Source organism: Ochotona princeps, chromosome 6 (assembly GCF_030435755.1).
Source record: "Ochotona princeps isolate mOchPri1 chromosome 6, mOchPri1.hap1, whole genome shotgun sequence".
Classification (NCBI taxonomy): Eukaryota; Metazoa; Chordata; class Mammalia; order Lagomorpha; family Ochotonidae; genus Ochotona; species Ochotona princeps.
In genome coordinates this window covers 45,177,651-45,192,649 of record NC_080837.1, presented here as the reverse complement: position 1 = coordinate 45,192,649, position 14,999 = coordinate 45,177,651, and the positions used below count along the sequence as shown (strand labels likewise).

Below are 14,999 nucleotides of genomic sequence, written 5' to 3'. Positions count from 1 at the left end.
ATTGATTTATTTGACATGCAGAGTCAGAAACAGATGAAGGGGCCCAGTGCAGTAGCCTAGTGGCTAAAGTCTTTGCCTAGTAAGCACCAGGATCCCTTATGGGCTCCAGTTGTGTCCTGGCAGCCTCATTCTCTTTTTTTCTTTTTTTTTTTATAATGTATTTATTTTTATTGGAAAGTCTGATACACAGAGAGGAGAAGAGACAGAGAGGAAGATCTTCTGTCCGATGATTCACTCCCTAAGCGGCCGCAACGGCTGGAGCTGAGCCAATCTGAAGCCAAGAGTGTCCAGGTCTCCCCACGTGGGTGCAGGATCCCAAAGCTTTGGGCCATCCTCGACTGCTTTCCCAGGCCACAAGCAGGGAGCTGGATGGGAAGTAGAGCCGCTGGTTTTAGAGCCGGTGCCCACATTGGATCTTGGGCCCATGCAAGGCAAGGACTTTAACCACTACGCTATTGCGCTAGGCCTAGCCTCACTTTCCATCCAACTCCCTGCTTGTGGCCTGTGAAAGCAGTAGAAGATGGCCCAAAGCCTTGGGACCCTGCACCCACATGTTGGAGACCTGGAGGAGGTTCTGGAATCCTGGGTTTGGATCAGCTCAGCTCTGGCTGTTGCGGCCACTTAGGGAGTGGATCAACAGGCAGAAAAATCTTTCTCTGTCTCTCCTCCTCTCTGTATATCTGATTTTCCAATTTAAAAAAGAGAGAGATGGAGTGACACAGAGATCTTCCATCTGCTGGCTTAATTTCCAAATAACTGTAACTACAGGGGCTAGACTCTAGCCAAGAGTCAGGAGTTTCCTCCAGGTCTCCCACATGGGTGCAGGGACACCAGCACCTGGGCCATCCTATACTACTTTTCCAATTCCAAGAACAGGGACCTGGATCAGAAGTGGAACAACCAAGTGCTGGTGTGTTGTCAGCTTCACAAACAGCAGGTAGCCCAACCTGTTGTGCCACCATGCTAGCTGCTCTGTTTTTATTTTTTAATGAATACATCATAATTTGGTTTACAGGGTGTGATTAAGCATTTCCATTAATATATACAATGTGTAATGATTAGGTGAGGATAAATGGCATATCCCTCACCCATACCATTCATCATTTCTTTGTGTTGGGAATGTTCAAAATCCTCTCTGCCAATGATTTTGAACTGTCCACGTAACTATTGCCTACCACTGTGATCCCGCAATGCTGGAGAGCATGAGAAGCTCCTCCTCCTTTCCTTCCACACCCCGGTACCTGGTAACCGTCCTCCTTCCATCCTCCCCCCGCAGCACCCTTCCTGGGCTCTAATGACCACTCAGCATTCTCTACTTCTCCAAGATCAACATTTTGGCTTCAACATACAAGAGAGAGCGTACAGTCTTTTGGTGCCAAATTCTTATTTTTTACTTCTCTCCCACATTGAAAACAGTGCTCTGTGTACTGTTGTGCTTCTTGCTGCTCTGTTTTAATCTATCCTAGAGCTCATTTCACATCAATAAATTAGTGTTTTCTTAATTAAGTCAGTGCTGCCAAGTTTACATGCTTGTCTTCTCAAAGGTTTTGGAAGCAAAAGAAGAATATAGCCTGATTTTTTTTAAGCCACTACAAAACCTTTATGGCTTATTCATGGTAATGGAGACAAAGACGTAATGTAATCAGCTCTTGAAAGAGTGAGGAGGAGAGCTGCTCTTTCTGTTCTGGGCCGAAATTTGATTTGGCTTAGATTTCTGTTGCCTTTCTCTCTTGTAAATAGGCCTCTGTTTTTCATTAATTATGTTTTGTTTCTATGGGACATCTTTTGAACAAATACTGGTCATGCGCCTGATTTTTCTGTTACAATGACTTTGGAACTCAATAAAAAGGAAAAATTTCCTATCTTTAATCTTGCCTGGTTTTTAGCTTTGGTCTAAATTAAATTTGATGTCCTTCTGGATGAATCTACCCTTGTGTTTTTTCTGGGTTGGAAAATCCTACTCCTCCATTTGGCTTTCACTTTCATTTCCATTCTGACTTTCTATGTTCATTTTATTAAGTTGACTATCTCACTTGCTGTTTTCTTATTTTCCATGTTCATTTTATATTGTTTTAAGATTTACTTTATTTATTTTTATTGGACAGTAAGATATACAGAGAGGAGGAGAGACAAAGAGAAAGATTTTTTGTGCGCTGATTCACTCCCTAAGTGGCAGCAATAGCCAGAGCTGAGCTGATCCAAAGCCAGAGCCAAGAGCTTCCTCCAGGTCTCCCATGTGGGCGCAGGGTCCTAAGGCTTTGGGGCAGCCTTGACTGCTTTTCCAGGCCACAAGCAGGGAGCTGAATGGGAAGTGGGGCTGCTGGGATTAGAACTGGCACCATTATGGGATGCAGGCATGTACAAGGTGCGGACCTTAGCCACTAGGCTACCGTGCTGGGTCATTTCATGTTCTTGTTATCTTCTGTTATTTGCACTTTTTTAAAGATTTATTTTTATTGGAAAAATGGATTTACAGAGAGGAGACACAGAAAGATCTTCCATCCACTGGTTCACACCCCCAAATGGCCATAACACCCAGAGTTGAGCCAATCTGAAGCCAGGAGCCAAGAGCTGCCTCTGGGTCCCCATGTGGGTACAGGGCCCAAGGCTTTGGGCCTTCCTCTACTGTTTCATCAGGCCATAAGCAGGGAGTTGGATGGGAAGCAGAGCAGATGGGACATGAACCAGTGCCCATAAGGAGTGCCTGTGCTTGGAGCTGGAGGATTAGTCAGTTAATCCAGTGTGCCAGTCCTCATATTTGTATTTTCATTTCCATTTTGCTTGTTGGCTGTTTGACTTTGACAATTTTCATGGTTTTTAAAAGATTTATTTACCTACTTAAAAGCAAAGTTACAGAGAGTATTCAATCCACTAATTCATTTCCCAAATGTCAGCAATGGCCAAGGCTTCGTCAATCTTATCATAAGAATCTGGAAGATCTCCAACCTGGGTAGCATGGGTGCAAGCATTTGGGCCGTCTTCCACTGACTTCCCAGGCACTCTAGTAGGGAGATGGATCAGAAGTGGAACAGCCAGGTATTGAACAGGCAAGCAGACATGAATGAGTTGGTAGTATCACAAGTGACAGCAACCTGCTGTGTGATAGCACCAGCTGTATCTTCTATTTTGACATGCATATTTATTTGTCGTCTAGCTCCAGACTACAAAAAGTAAGAATGTTTTCTTTACAAAAGTAAGAATGCTTTCTTGTTCTTTTCTCTATCCCTAACCCTAAACCATTTGTTTAATAAGTGAGTAAATATACCACCTCATGCCTCCGCCGCTGCTCAGCAGCCTAGGGAGCCACTGTTGGCTGGTATCCTGTCTTGGGACTGTGAACGATTTTAAGCTTCCTCATGATTTCATGGGAAGATGATGATCCACATACAAAGCACACACACACACACCCCAGCACTTTTTCATGAAACTTAATACATTTAAATTTCAGAAGAACAAATTTCAAATAAGATGAGGCGAAAACAAAAAGACAAAAATGTTGTGCAGGGTTGTTAAGTAAATGTTACAGTTATTTAGAAACTGGGTGTCCAATCCATGTTGACAAACGGAAAACTCAGGTGCAGACTGATGACAGAGTCAACATAATATCATTTACATAAGCCAAAGAGGTTTGTTTAGCCCAAGGACTCATAATAGTTCACTGAGACAAACCAAACTTTCCAGTACAGATAGAAGCACAAACTTTTGACTCTAGAATCCTCATAGAGGGCTGGCTGCATCAGGATGGAAAGCTCCTGTACTGGAAGTGGAGAGACTATGCGTACACGCTCATCTTTGTCCAGTCTAGCTGAGCTCACAAGCACCTGTGAATCTGCCCAAAGCCCCTTCACGGGCAAGGGTACCTCATAAGTCTGAAGATTATATGCAATGCTCATCATCGTTGCTTCAAGGTGCAGTTCGGTTCTCCAAGGCATCTCTCAGACTTTCCAGGCAAAGATAACTTGATCTGAGAAAATTCCTGAACCCAGTAAAACCACATCAGTTCCTCACAACTTTGGGAGACCTGACATAGGGCTTATCCTGAAGTGAAGGGTTAACAAGTAGAAAACAGTTTAGAAGCTGAACAACTATGAAGAATCATGGATTGGCAGAAAACATCCAGCTACTCTTACTATACCTCCATGTTTGTTTTTAAATAATGAGTGGTTTGTGTCCATTTATAACGTTGAATGAGAAATTGGCAGAGTAAGCATATAAGAAAACCTAAAGACTTTCATTTACTAAAAAACAGTCTTACAAAGTACCTGGACCATCGATGCATTAGCAGGGAGCAAGTGACACAGCCAAGACATGAACCAGTACCCATATGGGATGCTGGTGTTGAAGGCAGAGGCTTTGCCTGTATGCCATAACACCAGCCCCCAGAAAGAGTCTTACTACACATTTCACTAGAGTTCAGTGAAGAAAGGAGATAATGGTGGTTGATAAGAGGATGGAGACATGGGTAAATGTTGTAGGTCATGGTACAAAGTCTGAGTTTTGAGCATGAAAAATTATCATTTAAATGATTTTTAACTGACTCACCTTTACAGAATTTCACTGATTGCCTCATAGAAAACCAATGATATGAAGTAAAGATGGAAGTAGAGAGATTGATTAGGAGAGCCCTGTGGTAGACAAACCAAGCTACCAGTTGGTTCTGGCTTGCACCATTGGTGGTAATGTTTAGTAGGAAAGAAAAGTTCAGACTGGAGATATTCTGAAGGTAGAAAGGATGCAGTCAAATAAGATCTGAGGAAGAAAGAAAAAAGTCTAGATTGGCTCCCAAGCTTTTAATGTGACCTAATAGGTAAATGAAAGTTCCATTTACTCAGACGAAGCCTTGAAGGAAAAAGTGATTTTGGAAGGATAACCAAATTTGGCTCACAGCTGTAAAGTGCGGAAAAATCTTTTCTTTCAGATGGACACATAGAGTTTCTACTTGGGTAAATGTGTTTGGACATCAAGGGACAGGGCTTAAGCTACATTCATTAATTTGGAAGTTATTAACACATAAATGGCATTTAGCACATGTGGTCTGGACACCATTCCATCCTCATCATGAGAAAAAGGATGCAAAAAGGAAATGTGAAAAAGAGCCGTCAGGGAGGTATGAGAAAACCAGAAAAACAGACTGTCTTGGGAGGTGAGTACAAAGCTTTCGGGGCTGGCACAGTGGTTCAATTGGCTAATCCTCTGTCTTACAGCATTGGCATCCCATATGATTATAGTTCTAGCTGCTCCACTTCCAATCCAGCTCCCTGCTAATGGCTTGAAAAAGTGGTGGAGGATGACTCAGGTCCTTTTACTTCTCTACCTATGTGGGAGACCTGGAGGGAACTCCTGGCTCTCAACTTTGGATGGGCTCAGCTCTGGCCACTGTGGTCATTTGGGAAGTGAATCAGTGGATGGAAGATCTCTCTCTGTGTCTCACTCTAAATCTACCTTTCAAATAATAATAAATCTAAAAAAAAAAAAAAAAACTGCTTCAACCAGAGAGTTGTCAAGGTCCCCTTGACAAGTGGTCTCAGTGGCGTGAGTCATCTCTTGAGTGGAATAGAAACCACAATGAATGAGATGGGGAAAGAGAGATGACAAGTACATGCAATGAGCAACTCTCAACATAGGAGAGTCATAGCTGGAGGATAGATGTGAGTTCGGGGAAATAATTCTTTTTTTGAATGATTGGAGACATCTTGAAATAGAAAGAAACTGAGTGGGACTTGGGTTATGATGCAAAGAAGACAAGGCGGCCTGTGCTGTTGTGAGGAAATTAAAAATTTTTTTTTTAAGATTTTATTATTATTAGAAAGCCGGATATACAGAGAGGAGGAGAGAGACAGAGAGGAAGATCTTCCATCCGATGTTTCACTCCCCAAGTGAGCCGCAACGGGCCGGTCCGATGCCGGGAACCTGGAACCTCTTCCAGGTCTCCCACGTGGGTGCAGGGTCCCAAAGCTTTGGGCCGTCCTCAACTGCTTTCCCAGGCCACAGGCAGGGAGCTGGATGGGAAGTGGAGCTGCTGGGATTAGAACCGGTGCCCATATGGGATCCTGGCGCGTTCAAGGCGAGGACTTTAGCCGCTAGGCCACGCCGCCTGGCCCTTGTTGTGAGGAAATTAAATGGGACTTTTGGACACGCAAGGGAAAACCAACCCCGACTCAGCTTCTCTTCTTTACTCTCACAATACAGATCACTGTGATACCAGATATGTGTGAGGTTTTCTCTACAAACCAAGCAAGCAATCAGTTCTGCAACTGACACAAGCTGGATGTTCTCAAATTCAGTTCTGACACTACCTACCCGGAGATAGCATCAGATCCCACAGGTTGAGGGGGTTAGTCTCCAAGACTGCTCCCCTCTCCCTATTTAACTGGCAGTTGCAAGGTCCAGGTTATTTTATCTGTGTTTCTGACCAGCCAGGTGCAAACCTGTAGCCATGAATTTTTTTTTTTTTTTTTTTTTGAGTAGCTGGGAGAATTCAAGGGAACACTAACATTTACTGGTTTATTACCAAGGATGTTGAAAAGGATAATGTAGACGCCCAGGATGAGGCCTGGGAGAAGAGATGCAGAGCTTCCACACTCTCCTGGTGCAACACCCTTCCGGAATTTCAGCATTCAGCTGTGTCTGATTACTGTTCTGGAGTCTACTGGAGATGTTACTGCATAGGCAGGATTGCTAATAACAGACTGTGTGGGGAAATGCAGCAAGACCCGTCTGTACAGATTCTTCAGCATTTCTTTCTCTTGGAAATGGAGCAGGACCCTTTTGGAATGAGGGAGGGTCTTTAGGTCTCTATGGCCTATATTGGGGAGGTAGCTATGAGTAAAAATCTTGAACAACTAATTAGGTAACTGTGTGTGTGTACATATATGGGGGGAGTTGAGAGAGATCATAATATTATAGAACATTTAACTTATTGTTGGCACCATACACTATGGCTTGCTTATGATGTAGTTACAACTGTTTGGTATGATATGGATTCTGGAGGGAAGAAAATGAGTCCATGTCAGGAACTTGGTCTTGACTTGACAGCTGTCCATATTAGGGCAGCAGAACCAGGAAATAAGAAAAAGCATACGGTGGTCTCTTTAAAGAACAATGATTATTTTTGAGCTTTATTTTTTTTATTGGAAAGTCAGATATACAGAGAAAGGAGACTCTAAGATGACTATGTCAATCAGTGGATTCTTCAGCACCTCATCATGCTTGTAGTGGCGAGTTTGGCAGCAATTCATAACTGTTGAACTATCAAAACTCTTGAGCAAGACGCTCGTAGCATGCTCCACAACAGGGACCTGACATGGGTGGGAGACTGGGTGGGGCTTCTCCCTTTATCTCCCCCTTTATGCCAGATACATGAGAAAAACAATGTGGAAATAATAGTCTTACCCACCTTCCTGTAGTCCTTGAATTTTTTTTGCCATACTCAACTATGTAAAGATTGTCAAAAATTTTAAAAATGGAAAAAAAGATTTATTTATTTTTATTGGAAAGGCAGAAATACAGAGAGGAAGATCTTTCGTCCGATGGTTTACTCACCAAGTGGCTGCAACAGCTGGAGCTGAGCCAATCGGAAGCCAGGAGCTTCTACCAGGTCTCCCACTTGGGTGCAGGGTTCCAAGGCTTTGGGCCGTCCTCGACTGCTTTCCCAGCACACACAATGCTGTTTGGTGCCTTTCTGCATAGCCACCCCTGCCCCTGTCCTAGTTTTCCTGATCTCCAGTGGGAATGGTAACCCAACAGGGAGGAGCCCACTATTTCCCTTGTAGGCCAATCCCACTCCCCGATTATGCACTATCCAGGTGGGTACAGTATTCAACTTGACAGATTCAGGAGTGAAACCAGAAGGCCTAGCACTGGCCTGAAGGAAGTGGTCACCACAGAGCGCAAGGGAGTCCTCCTCCTCCTCCCCACCTCCGGCCACCTTGCTGCCCTTCGTGGCTCCTCCCTCCCTTGCGGTAGTGCTCTCAGTTCTCAGCTCCTGGACTCTGAAGCTGAGTCACAGTCTTGGCCTGAGCCCCAGGCTCACCCCAAATTGCAACAAAAACACACAAGATTTCCCCCCTTTTTTTCTTTATTGTCAAAACATTTCAGTATTAAATAAAGCTTCTATGAGGTATTGGTCTAGTCCTTGTTTGGTCTCCAGAGTGTTAGGTGGGGCAGAACTGAACCCCCAGGAACGTGAGAAGCATCGTCTCAAACAGCTAGCAACAGCTACTGTGCAAAGTCCGAAGGCCCAGGTCAAATCCCGAGCATGTGCACGCGTGTGTCGTAGGGCACCAGCTCCAGTTCGTATGGTAGACGAGGGACTAGAAGCAAACTTGTTTGAGAAGACCACTGGGCAAGAGAACCGGGCACTGGAGTGTTTAGTGGAACAAAGTGGAGAAGGTAAAGGATGAGGATCTCCCTCTTCCTGCTAGTAAGGACACACAGGCACATGACTCCAGCTAGGGGGCCCAAGTAGACAGCAGCTACTCGGATCCTAACACGGAGAGGCCTGACCACCCCAGGGCTGGTCAGCTGACATTGCCAGGGAGTGGAAGGCTGGACACGAGAATGGAGACAAACTGTTCCAGTTTCTGGGCAGCTTGTTTCCCGGCTTCCAACACTTCCTCGTGGTTGGCCTTTTCCAGCTTTTCATAATCAAAGATGACTTTGTTAGTGATGAGTGAGAAGCCAAAGACTCGAAGTCCGCAGTGCCGGGCAACGATCACTTCTGGCACGGTGCTCATGCCTGGTGGGCACAAGAAAGGAAAGTGACCGTCAGCATCCTCGTCCTCAGCCTCGGCTCCCACTGTAACTTCACTGCAAATGTTCAATCCCCAAATGCAAAAAAGGACACTCAACACTAAATTAGCACCGGTCTTATTTGGTGTGTATGACTTGAAATAAGTGGGGCTTTACAGGGCTTATTTCTGCATTGCTTATAAAATAGTACCGATGCCATGTTTTATATAGAAATAAACATATTGCAGTAATTTTGAAGTCAGTGCTGCTGACACAGATCTGTTTTTGAGCCAGAGGTATGGAAGATGGCTATAACGAGAACCCCTCCCCCTTGAAGACTCCAACCAAAGTTCCCCTTCTCACCAACAGCATCTGCCCCCAACTTCTGCAGCAGATGACACTCTGCGATAGTCTCAAAGCTGGGACCTGCCACCATCACATAGGTGCCTTCTTGTAGCTCTCGTTGCTCCCCCATTTGCTTCCAAGTACTCAGAGCCTTCTGCCTGATAGTCCGGTCATAAGCATCTGACATGGCAGGGAAACGAACTCCAAACCTAGGGCACAGGTTGGACCACCTCAGACACTGGAACCTTAGACAAATGCCACGGAGCATGCACATCTAGGAACAAAGGAGTGAGACACGCACCTGTCCTCATTGGGTCCTTTGAGAGGGTTCTGTCCACAGAAACCAGGAAGGTTGATGTGATCGCGAATCAGCATGATGTCTCCAACCTCAAATTTGGGGTTAAGACCTCCAGCTGCATTGGTGACCACCAAGGTGTCCACACCCAGAAGCCGGAAAACCCTCACAGGGAATGTCACCTTAGAAACACAAGATCAGAAAAGGTGTTCTGAACTCTCCCATGCTGCCTCTGTAGAAGGGCCCAAAGAAGCGAGGAATACAATATAACTCAACAGACACTTCTCTTCCTTTTCGCTCCTGGCTTACCTTCCAGAGTGGGTATCCTTCATACAAATGGAACCTGCCTTTCATCATCACACACGATGTGCCATTCAGGAAGCCAAACACCAGCTGACCAGCATGACCTGGCACTGCATACCAAAAAGGGGGAAGTGGGGAGAATGATTAGGCTTAGGCTTTCATACAACACGCAGCCATTGAGCACCTGCTGTGGGCCACTTGCTGCTCAACAGAGGAGGGCATAATTCAGCAAAAGATACTATCTCTGCTTTCAGAAAGTTTTGTCTGCTGTGGTAGACGGGCATTAGTCATAATTATGCAAACATAACCTGCGATTAGAGGTAAAACTGATCCATGTGAACATACAAAGGAAAAGGAAAGGCTTGCTAAAGAAGTTGCAAAAGAGTGAGAAAGCTACATTGTAAAACAAACAAACAAACAAAAAGAGAGCAGAGAAAAGTGATTGTGATAATGATAGACCTCTTTAAAAATACCAAAATTATCTCCTTCACTCTACTATACAGCTCCCCAACCCAGCAAGGGAGCCCACTTATCACTCAATGCAGTGCCCAGCTCACTGGGAGTGGAAGTGGCAGATGCAGCCAATGTCACTACTATCTTAAAACAATTCACAAAAAAAGCCTTCCTTGTCACTGTAATATTTCCTTCTCCAACCCCCATTCTCATCTCTCTATTCTAGTCTTCCAATCTTGTCCAAAGAGTTTAACAATCTTTGTTCAAAGAATGAATTCTGCAGAGACAGAAGATAGGAATCTTAAACATTTGTGAATAAGCCCAGGGAAGCAAGTTATTGACAAAATCAGTAAGTCAACCAAATAAAGTACCCTTGGCCCTTCCTTGCCAGTTTCACCTGGCCGAGTGTGGCCATTGGGTGCTTTCCCGAGCTCTCAGGGCTCCCCTGTAGATAAGGGGCTATCTGCCGCTTTCCCTTTCCAACGGGTCAGCTAGTCAGGCCTTTCCACCCGTGCAGCGAGCTGTGGCTATGCCTGCAGAGCACCCTATGCCACCTTCTCATCTGCTGCTGGGCACAAAGGTGTGTCTTAACCCAGCCAGGGAAGGTGTGACTTTGTCCCGGAGTCCAAATACTGCTTGTCCTCACAGTACTATCGACAGTACCGTCTGAACGTGCTGACAGTAGGGGAGGAGGCATGTGGCTGGGAAGTAGGTAAGTGGCTTATCCTGGGGTCTGGAGGAGCTCTGAGTCAACAAAGCTTAGGAAAGATGGAATGATGCCACCCTAGTTGCACTAACAAATACTTGTCCTATTACCACATTTCTGCCGGAAAAGCTTCACTCCCGAGTCATCCTGGTTGAGAGTGGACATTTTTCTTCTCTTACATTTATCTTGAGCAAATACTGGGTCATAGGATAATAAGCTTTGACCTCCTTGATTGGATTCCACAGCATGCCATCAATACAAATCCCCCGCCCCGGCCCCAGGGGGCGGTGCCAGGGCATCCTGTGAGTGCTGGTTGGAGTGCCAGGCATTTAGGGAGTGAACCAACAGATGGGATCTCTCCTCTCTCTGTATCTGCCTTTCACATAAAAATAAAATTTCATTTATACTTATATATACATACATACATACATATATATGCATGCAGACATATGTATCTACATATTTCCCTCAGTGCCATCCCCAGCATTCCTCTGGTCGTACCTGTACTTTGGGGAAAATTGGGTATCTCACTGTAGTTAAAGACCTGGGCCTCCGTTAATTTATCAGTCAAACCTCCTAGCCCAGAACCACAGATCACGGCCACTTGAGGGCGGTGCGTGGTGTGAGACAGCAGCCATTCTGCAGTGTTCTGATAATCTTCATATGTGAATCTAGAACAAGAAGAGAAAACGAAAGTGAGTGCTGCTCCCAGCCACAGGTGTCCAACAAATGACCAACAGGCTGGCAGGTACACCGAGACAGCAGGGGACAGAGAAACTGGCTCCGAGGGAGAAGCCACAGCATACTCACCCACCCATTCCACCAGCCCTTTCTGAATTCAGCCCGGGGACCCCAGACATGAAATTACCCCCACTGGAGAGGCTAAGTTTATAAAGCCCATGTCTCTACCAACAGCCCCGCCTCTGTCCTGTTACCCATAGCAGGTTTAATCTCCCTTCTGAAATGACTTCATCCAGTCAGCAAGGTTAAAGGTTCAACCAGAGTCTGAAAAGCTTAGGGAGAGTACTCAAAGTGGGACCAGTGTGGCAGAGCCAGAGGGCGGGTGCTGGTGCCACGGAGAGCATTGTCACCCTTGTTAAGCCACCGCTTGCTTGTGACACCAGCATTCAAATGTCAAGGTCTAGTTCTGGCTGCTCCACCTCTGCTCCAGCCTCCTGCTAACACGTCTGGGAAAGCAGAGGAAAAGATGGCCCAGGTCCTTGAGCCCCTGCCACCTATGCAGAAGGCCAGGATGGATTCTTGACTCCTGGCTTGGATCTGGCCAGTGGATGGGAGCTTCTCTTCGCTCTCTGCCTTTCAAATCAATACATCTCATTTTAAAAGGTGGGATTAAGACTTTACTGTGGGCAGCAACAAACCTAAGACAATTTTGCTCAGGATTTTATCTATCCCCTAGGGACATACAAAATGTAATGACAGGCCTGGAGCCAGCCTGGGACTCTGGGTTTAAGCTGTTGCCTGTGACACCCGCATCTCACCTGGGGGTATGGGTTTGAGTCCCAGTTGCTCCACTTTCAATCCAGTCTCCTGCTAACATGCCTGGAACAGCAGTTCGCACTTGGGCCCCTGTACCCGGTGCAAGACCTGCATGGAGCTCTTAACTGTTTTGGGCTTGGCCCAGCCTGACGTGCAGCAGCCATCTGAGCTGTGAATCAGCAGATGGAAGGCCTCTGTCTACATCTCATTTAAAATGGAATTAAAGTTACCTTGGGGGCAGGAGGAAATCCAATTTTCTCTTGTTGCCTCACTCTCCAACTCTTTCCTCAAATACTAAAGGATCGATGTTTTGAGGAGAAAAGCACTAGCAACCTCTTAGAAGGTCTGGGTGTCGTTCATGGTTCCCTGGGTTCTTTCTGGGATAGGCAGACCCACAAACATCCCTGTCATGAGACTTGCAAGGGTGCATATAAAGGCATACAAAAGTATACCTAAGCCACAACGCGGTCGCCACAAGCTAAGCCAGCCTGACAGCATGCAATCTCAGAAGAAGCTTGTGAAAGACACAGGCCCACCCTTGCGGCTGGAACACTGCTGGAGAGAGGCCAGAGAATTCCCGTTTCTGTAAAATGGCTCACATAACTGATCCCAAAGTCATGTTTGGGAATTTGGGTGGAGAGGGGAGGGAAGCAGAACTCAATCTAGATTCTTGCTGAGGTTGTCTTTTTCAGTGAATAATCTGTGCTTTCATCTGCCTCCGGTATAAAGTAAGGCCATGTTATTTGCCCTTCTATTACTGGACAGACTCAGTTTGCAAGCGAATTTAAAACTTGCTATCCAGCCCCTGCGACACTGTCTTGCACACCTGACAATTTCTCCTTCCTTCTCTTCACCAAGGCTCCATGCCCTTAAAGGATCTGGCCGCGCACACTGACCCAGAACCGCTGCTTCTACTTCGCCAGCAAGAGTAACTCAGAATGCTTCTTACAGTCCCAAGTCCAGTTCTCACTCCCCTCTGAAACACCAATGATTGCCTGCAGTGGAACTGAGGTTTGGCAGGGCTACAAAGCTGGCAAAGCCAACAGAGACATTCTTTCCCTTTGAGAGCAGAGCAGAGCAGAGGAAGCCAGACTTACTCCCCAGTTCACGAGGTGGTGGGCAAGAGGAGAGCTGGGGGTGATGGTGAGAGCTAGTGCCACAAAATGAAAAAGAGGCAATGAGGCTGGTGAAAAATGAATCAAATGGTATCTCCAAGAGGTGCAAAGGAAAGGGAAATGTTGGAGCAGCTGCCACCTGGTGTGATAGTCCCAACTCAGGGGTTTCCTTCCTGGCCCTCAGTCCCCCAGGGATTCCCTGATCCCTGGGCAGCCAAAAGTTCTGTGATCCCTAATGCTGGTGAGTTTGACTGGAAGTCACAGGACAGACATGGGGAGGGTGGCTTCCCTGAACAGGGTGAGGATGGAGAAAGGTCTCGCTCAGCTCAGGAATAATATCTGTCTTCCCTGGGAGCCATGATTCCCCACTGACTGATCTGATCTCCAATTCGGAGGGAAACCAACCAGAAGCAACCTGTGAGAGAGGGCGGGCACGCTTTTCTCTAAACGGGGAACTGGGGCTTCAGGCACAAACACCTTGTGGCTTTGAGTTCTTAGCATGGGCTGGAGGGCCGTCTGCCCTGCTTCGAAGTAGGTCCTATGCCTCTGTCTCCACTCGCACCCTAATCCAGGCACGCGAGCTCCCACACAACGGTCCCTTTTACGAGTAGCCCGCACCACACCAACCTGTCCCCTTCCCGCCGCGGTGGCGCCACCCTAGCTCCATTCCCGCGCGCGCCCCTGCCAGCGCGGGCTGCCTCACTGCTCTGTCGCCTCGCCCAGGACACCTAGGTTCCATGCCGGGCCTCTCTGCGTCTCCAGGGCATTTGCGCCCTCTCCCGACCCCCTCAGGGCCCAGCCAGCCAAGTTTCCCAGGCTTGGTGACAGCCATTTCCCCTCCGCAGGGTCCTCTGGGGTTCCCTGGGCCTGGTGCCCAGCTCACCCGTTCTCCATGGTCCGGCGTGGTCCTCTCCAAGAGCCTTTGCCTAGCTGCGATCCGCTCCGACGAGAGAAGGAGAAGGTAGCTGGCTCTAGGCAGCACAGTTAGTTCACTGTTCCCTAGCGCAGGCTTATATCTCCGGTCCATGGAGTGCGCAGCCAATGGCAGGGGAGCACGCGGGCCGGCCCTTGTCGTCATGGTGACAGAACCTGATTCAATCGCCCCAGATGGGGACACAAACCTTTTTCCCAGCTCTGGTCCCTCTCTACCCGCTCCGGTTGTTATGGGGTGGCATCCAGCATCTTATCCCTGTACCCACTTTGTCTTCGCGGTCTGGCTTTTGCAGCAAGGAGGCCTGGAAGCCGCAAGATGTGCGGTTCAACCTGCCACCCGGCTCCCAGCTCTCTAAGGTAAATCCCTAAGCCACGTGAAAAGAACAAGTTTCAAACCGCGGAGAGCGAACGCAACGGCGGAATACAATGAAGTGGGTCATATACTTACTCTTTTTTATGTCACAAACCTTCCCTTTCAACCTCCCTTGGCAGTCAGGGCAGATCAGGAGGCAGGGTGTTACTGGGGAGTAGGGAAACAGTACGTAGACTCAGCATATAAATAAGAAAAAAAAAAATGAAGTGAGTGGGTGTCTGGCTTCCTGGACAAGGGAAGACTTGCAGT

General features: G+C 46.9%; 1 protein-coding gene across 1 annotated transcript; it reads right to left on the bottom strand.

Moving 5' to 3' along the window:
* Positions 1-8,068: 8,068 nt before the first annotated feature.
* PNP (purine nucleoside phosphorylase) lies at positions 8,069-14,478 on the bottom strand. Its single transcript, XM_058666136.1, has 6 exons — positions 14,328-14,478; positions 11,334-11,503; positions 9,680-9,783; positions 9,377-9,552; positions 9,094-9,284; positions 8,069-8,737 (listed from the first exon to the last, which is right to left on the bottom strand). The coding sequence occupies exons 1-6, from the start codon at positions 14,336-14,338 to the stop codon at positions 8,520-8,522; spliced, it is 870 nt and encodes a 289-aa protein (XP_058522119.1). The 5' UTR covers positions 14,339-14,478; the 3' UTR covers positions 8,069-8,519.
* Between the last annotated feature and the right edge of the window lie 521 nt (positions 14,479-14,999).

What these genes read in the sequence shown, in the direction of transcription:
- PNP (XM_058666136.1), bottom strand. An exon ending in AAGGATACCCACTCTGGAAG is followed by an intron (nt 9,553 to 9,679) that starts GTAAGCCAGGAG and finishes TGTGTTTCTAAG; the next exon opens with GTGACATTCCCTGTGAGGGT. An exon ending in GTTGGGGGCAGATGCTGTTG is followed by an intron (nt 8,738 to 9,093) that starts GTGAGAAGGGGA and finishes TGTGCCCACCAG; the next exon opens with GCATGAGCACCGTGCCAGAA.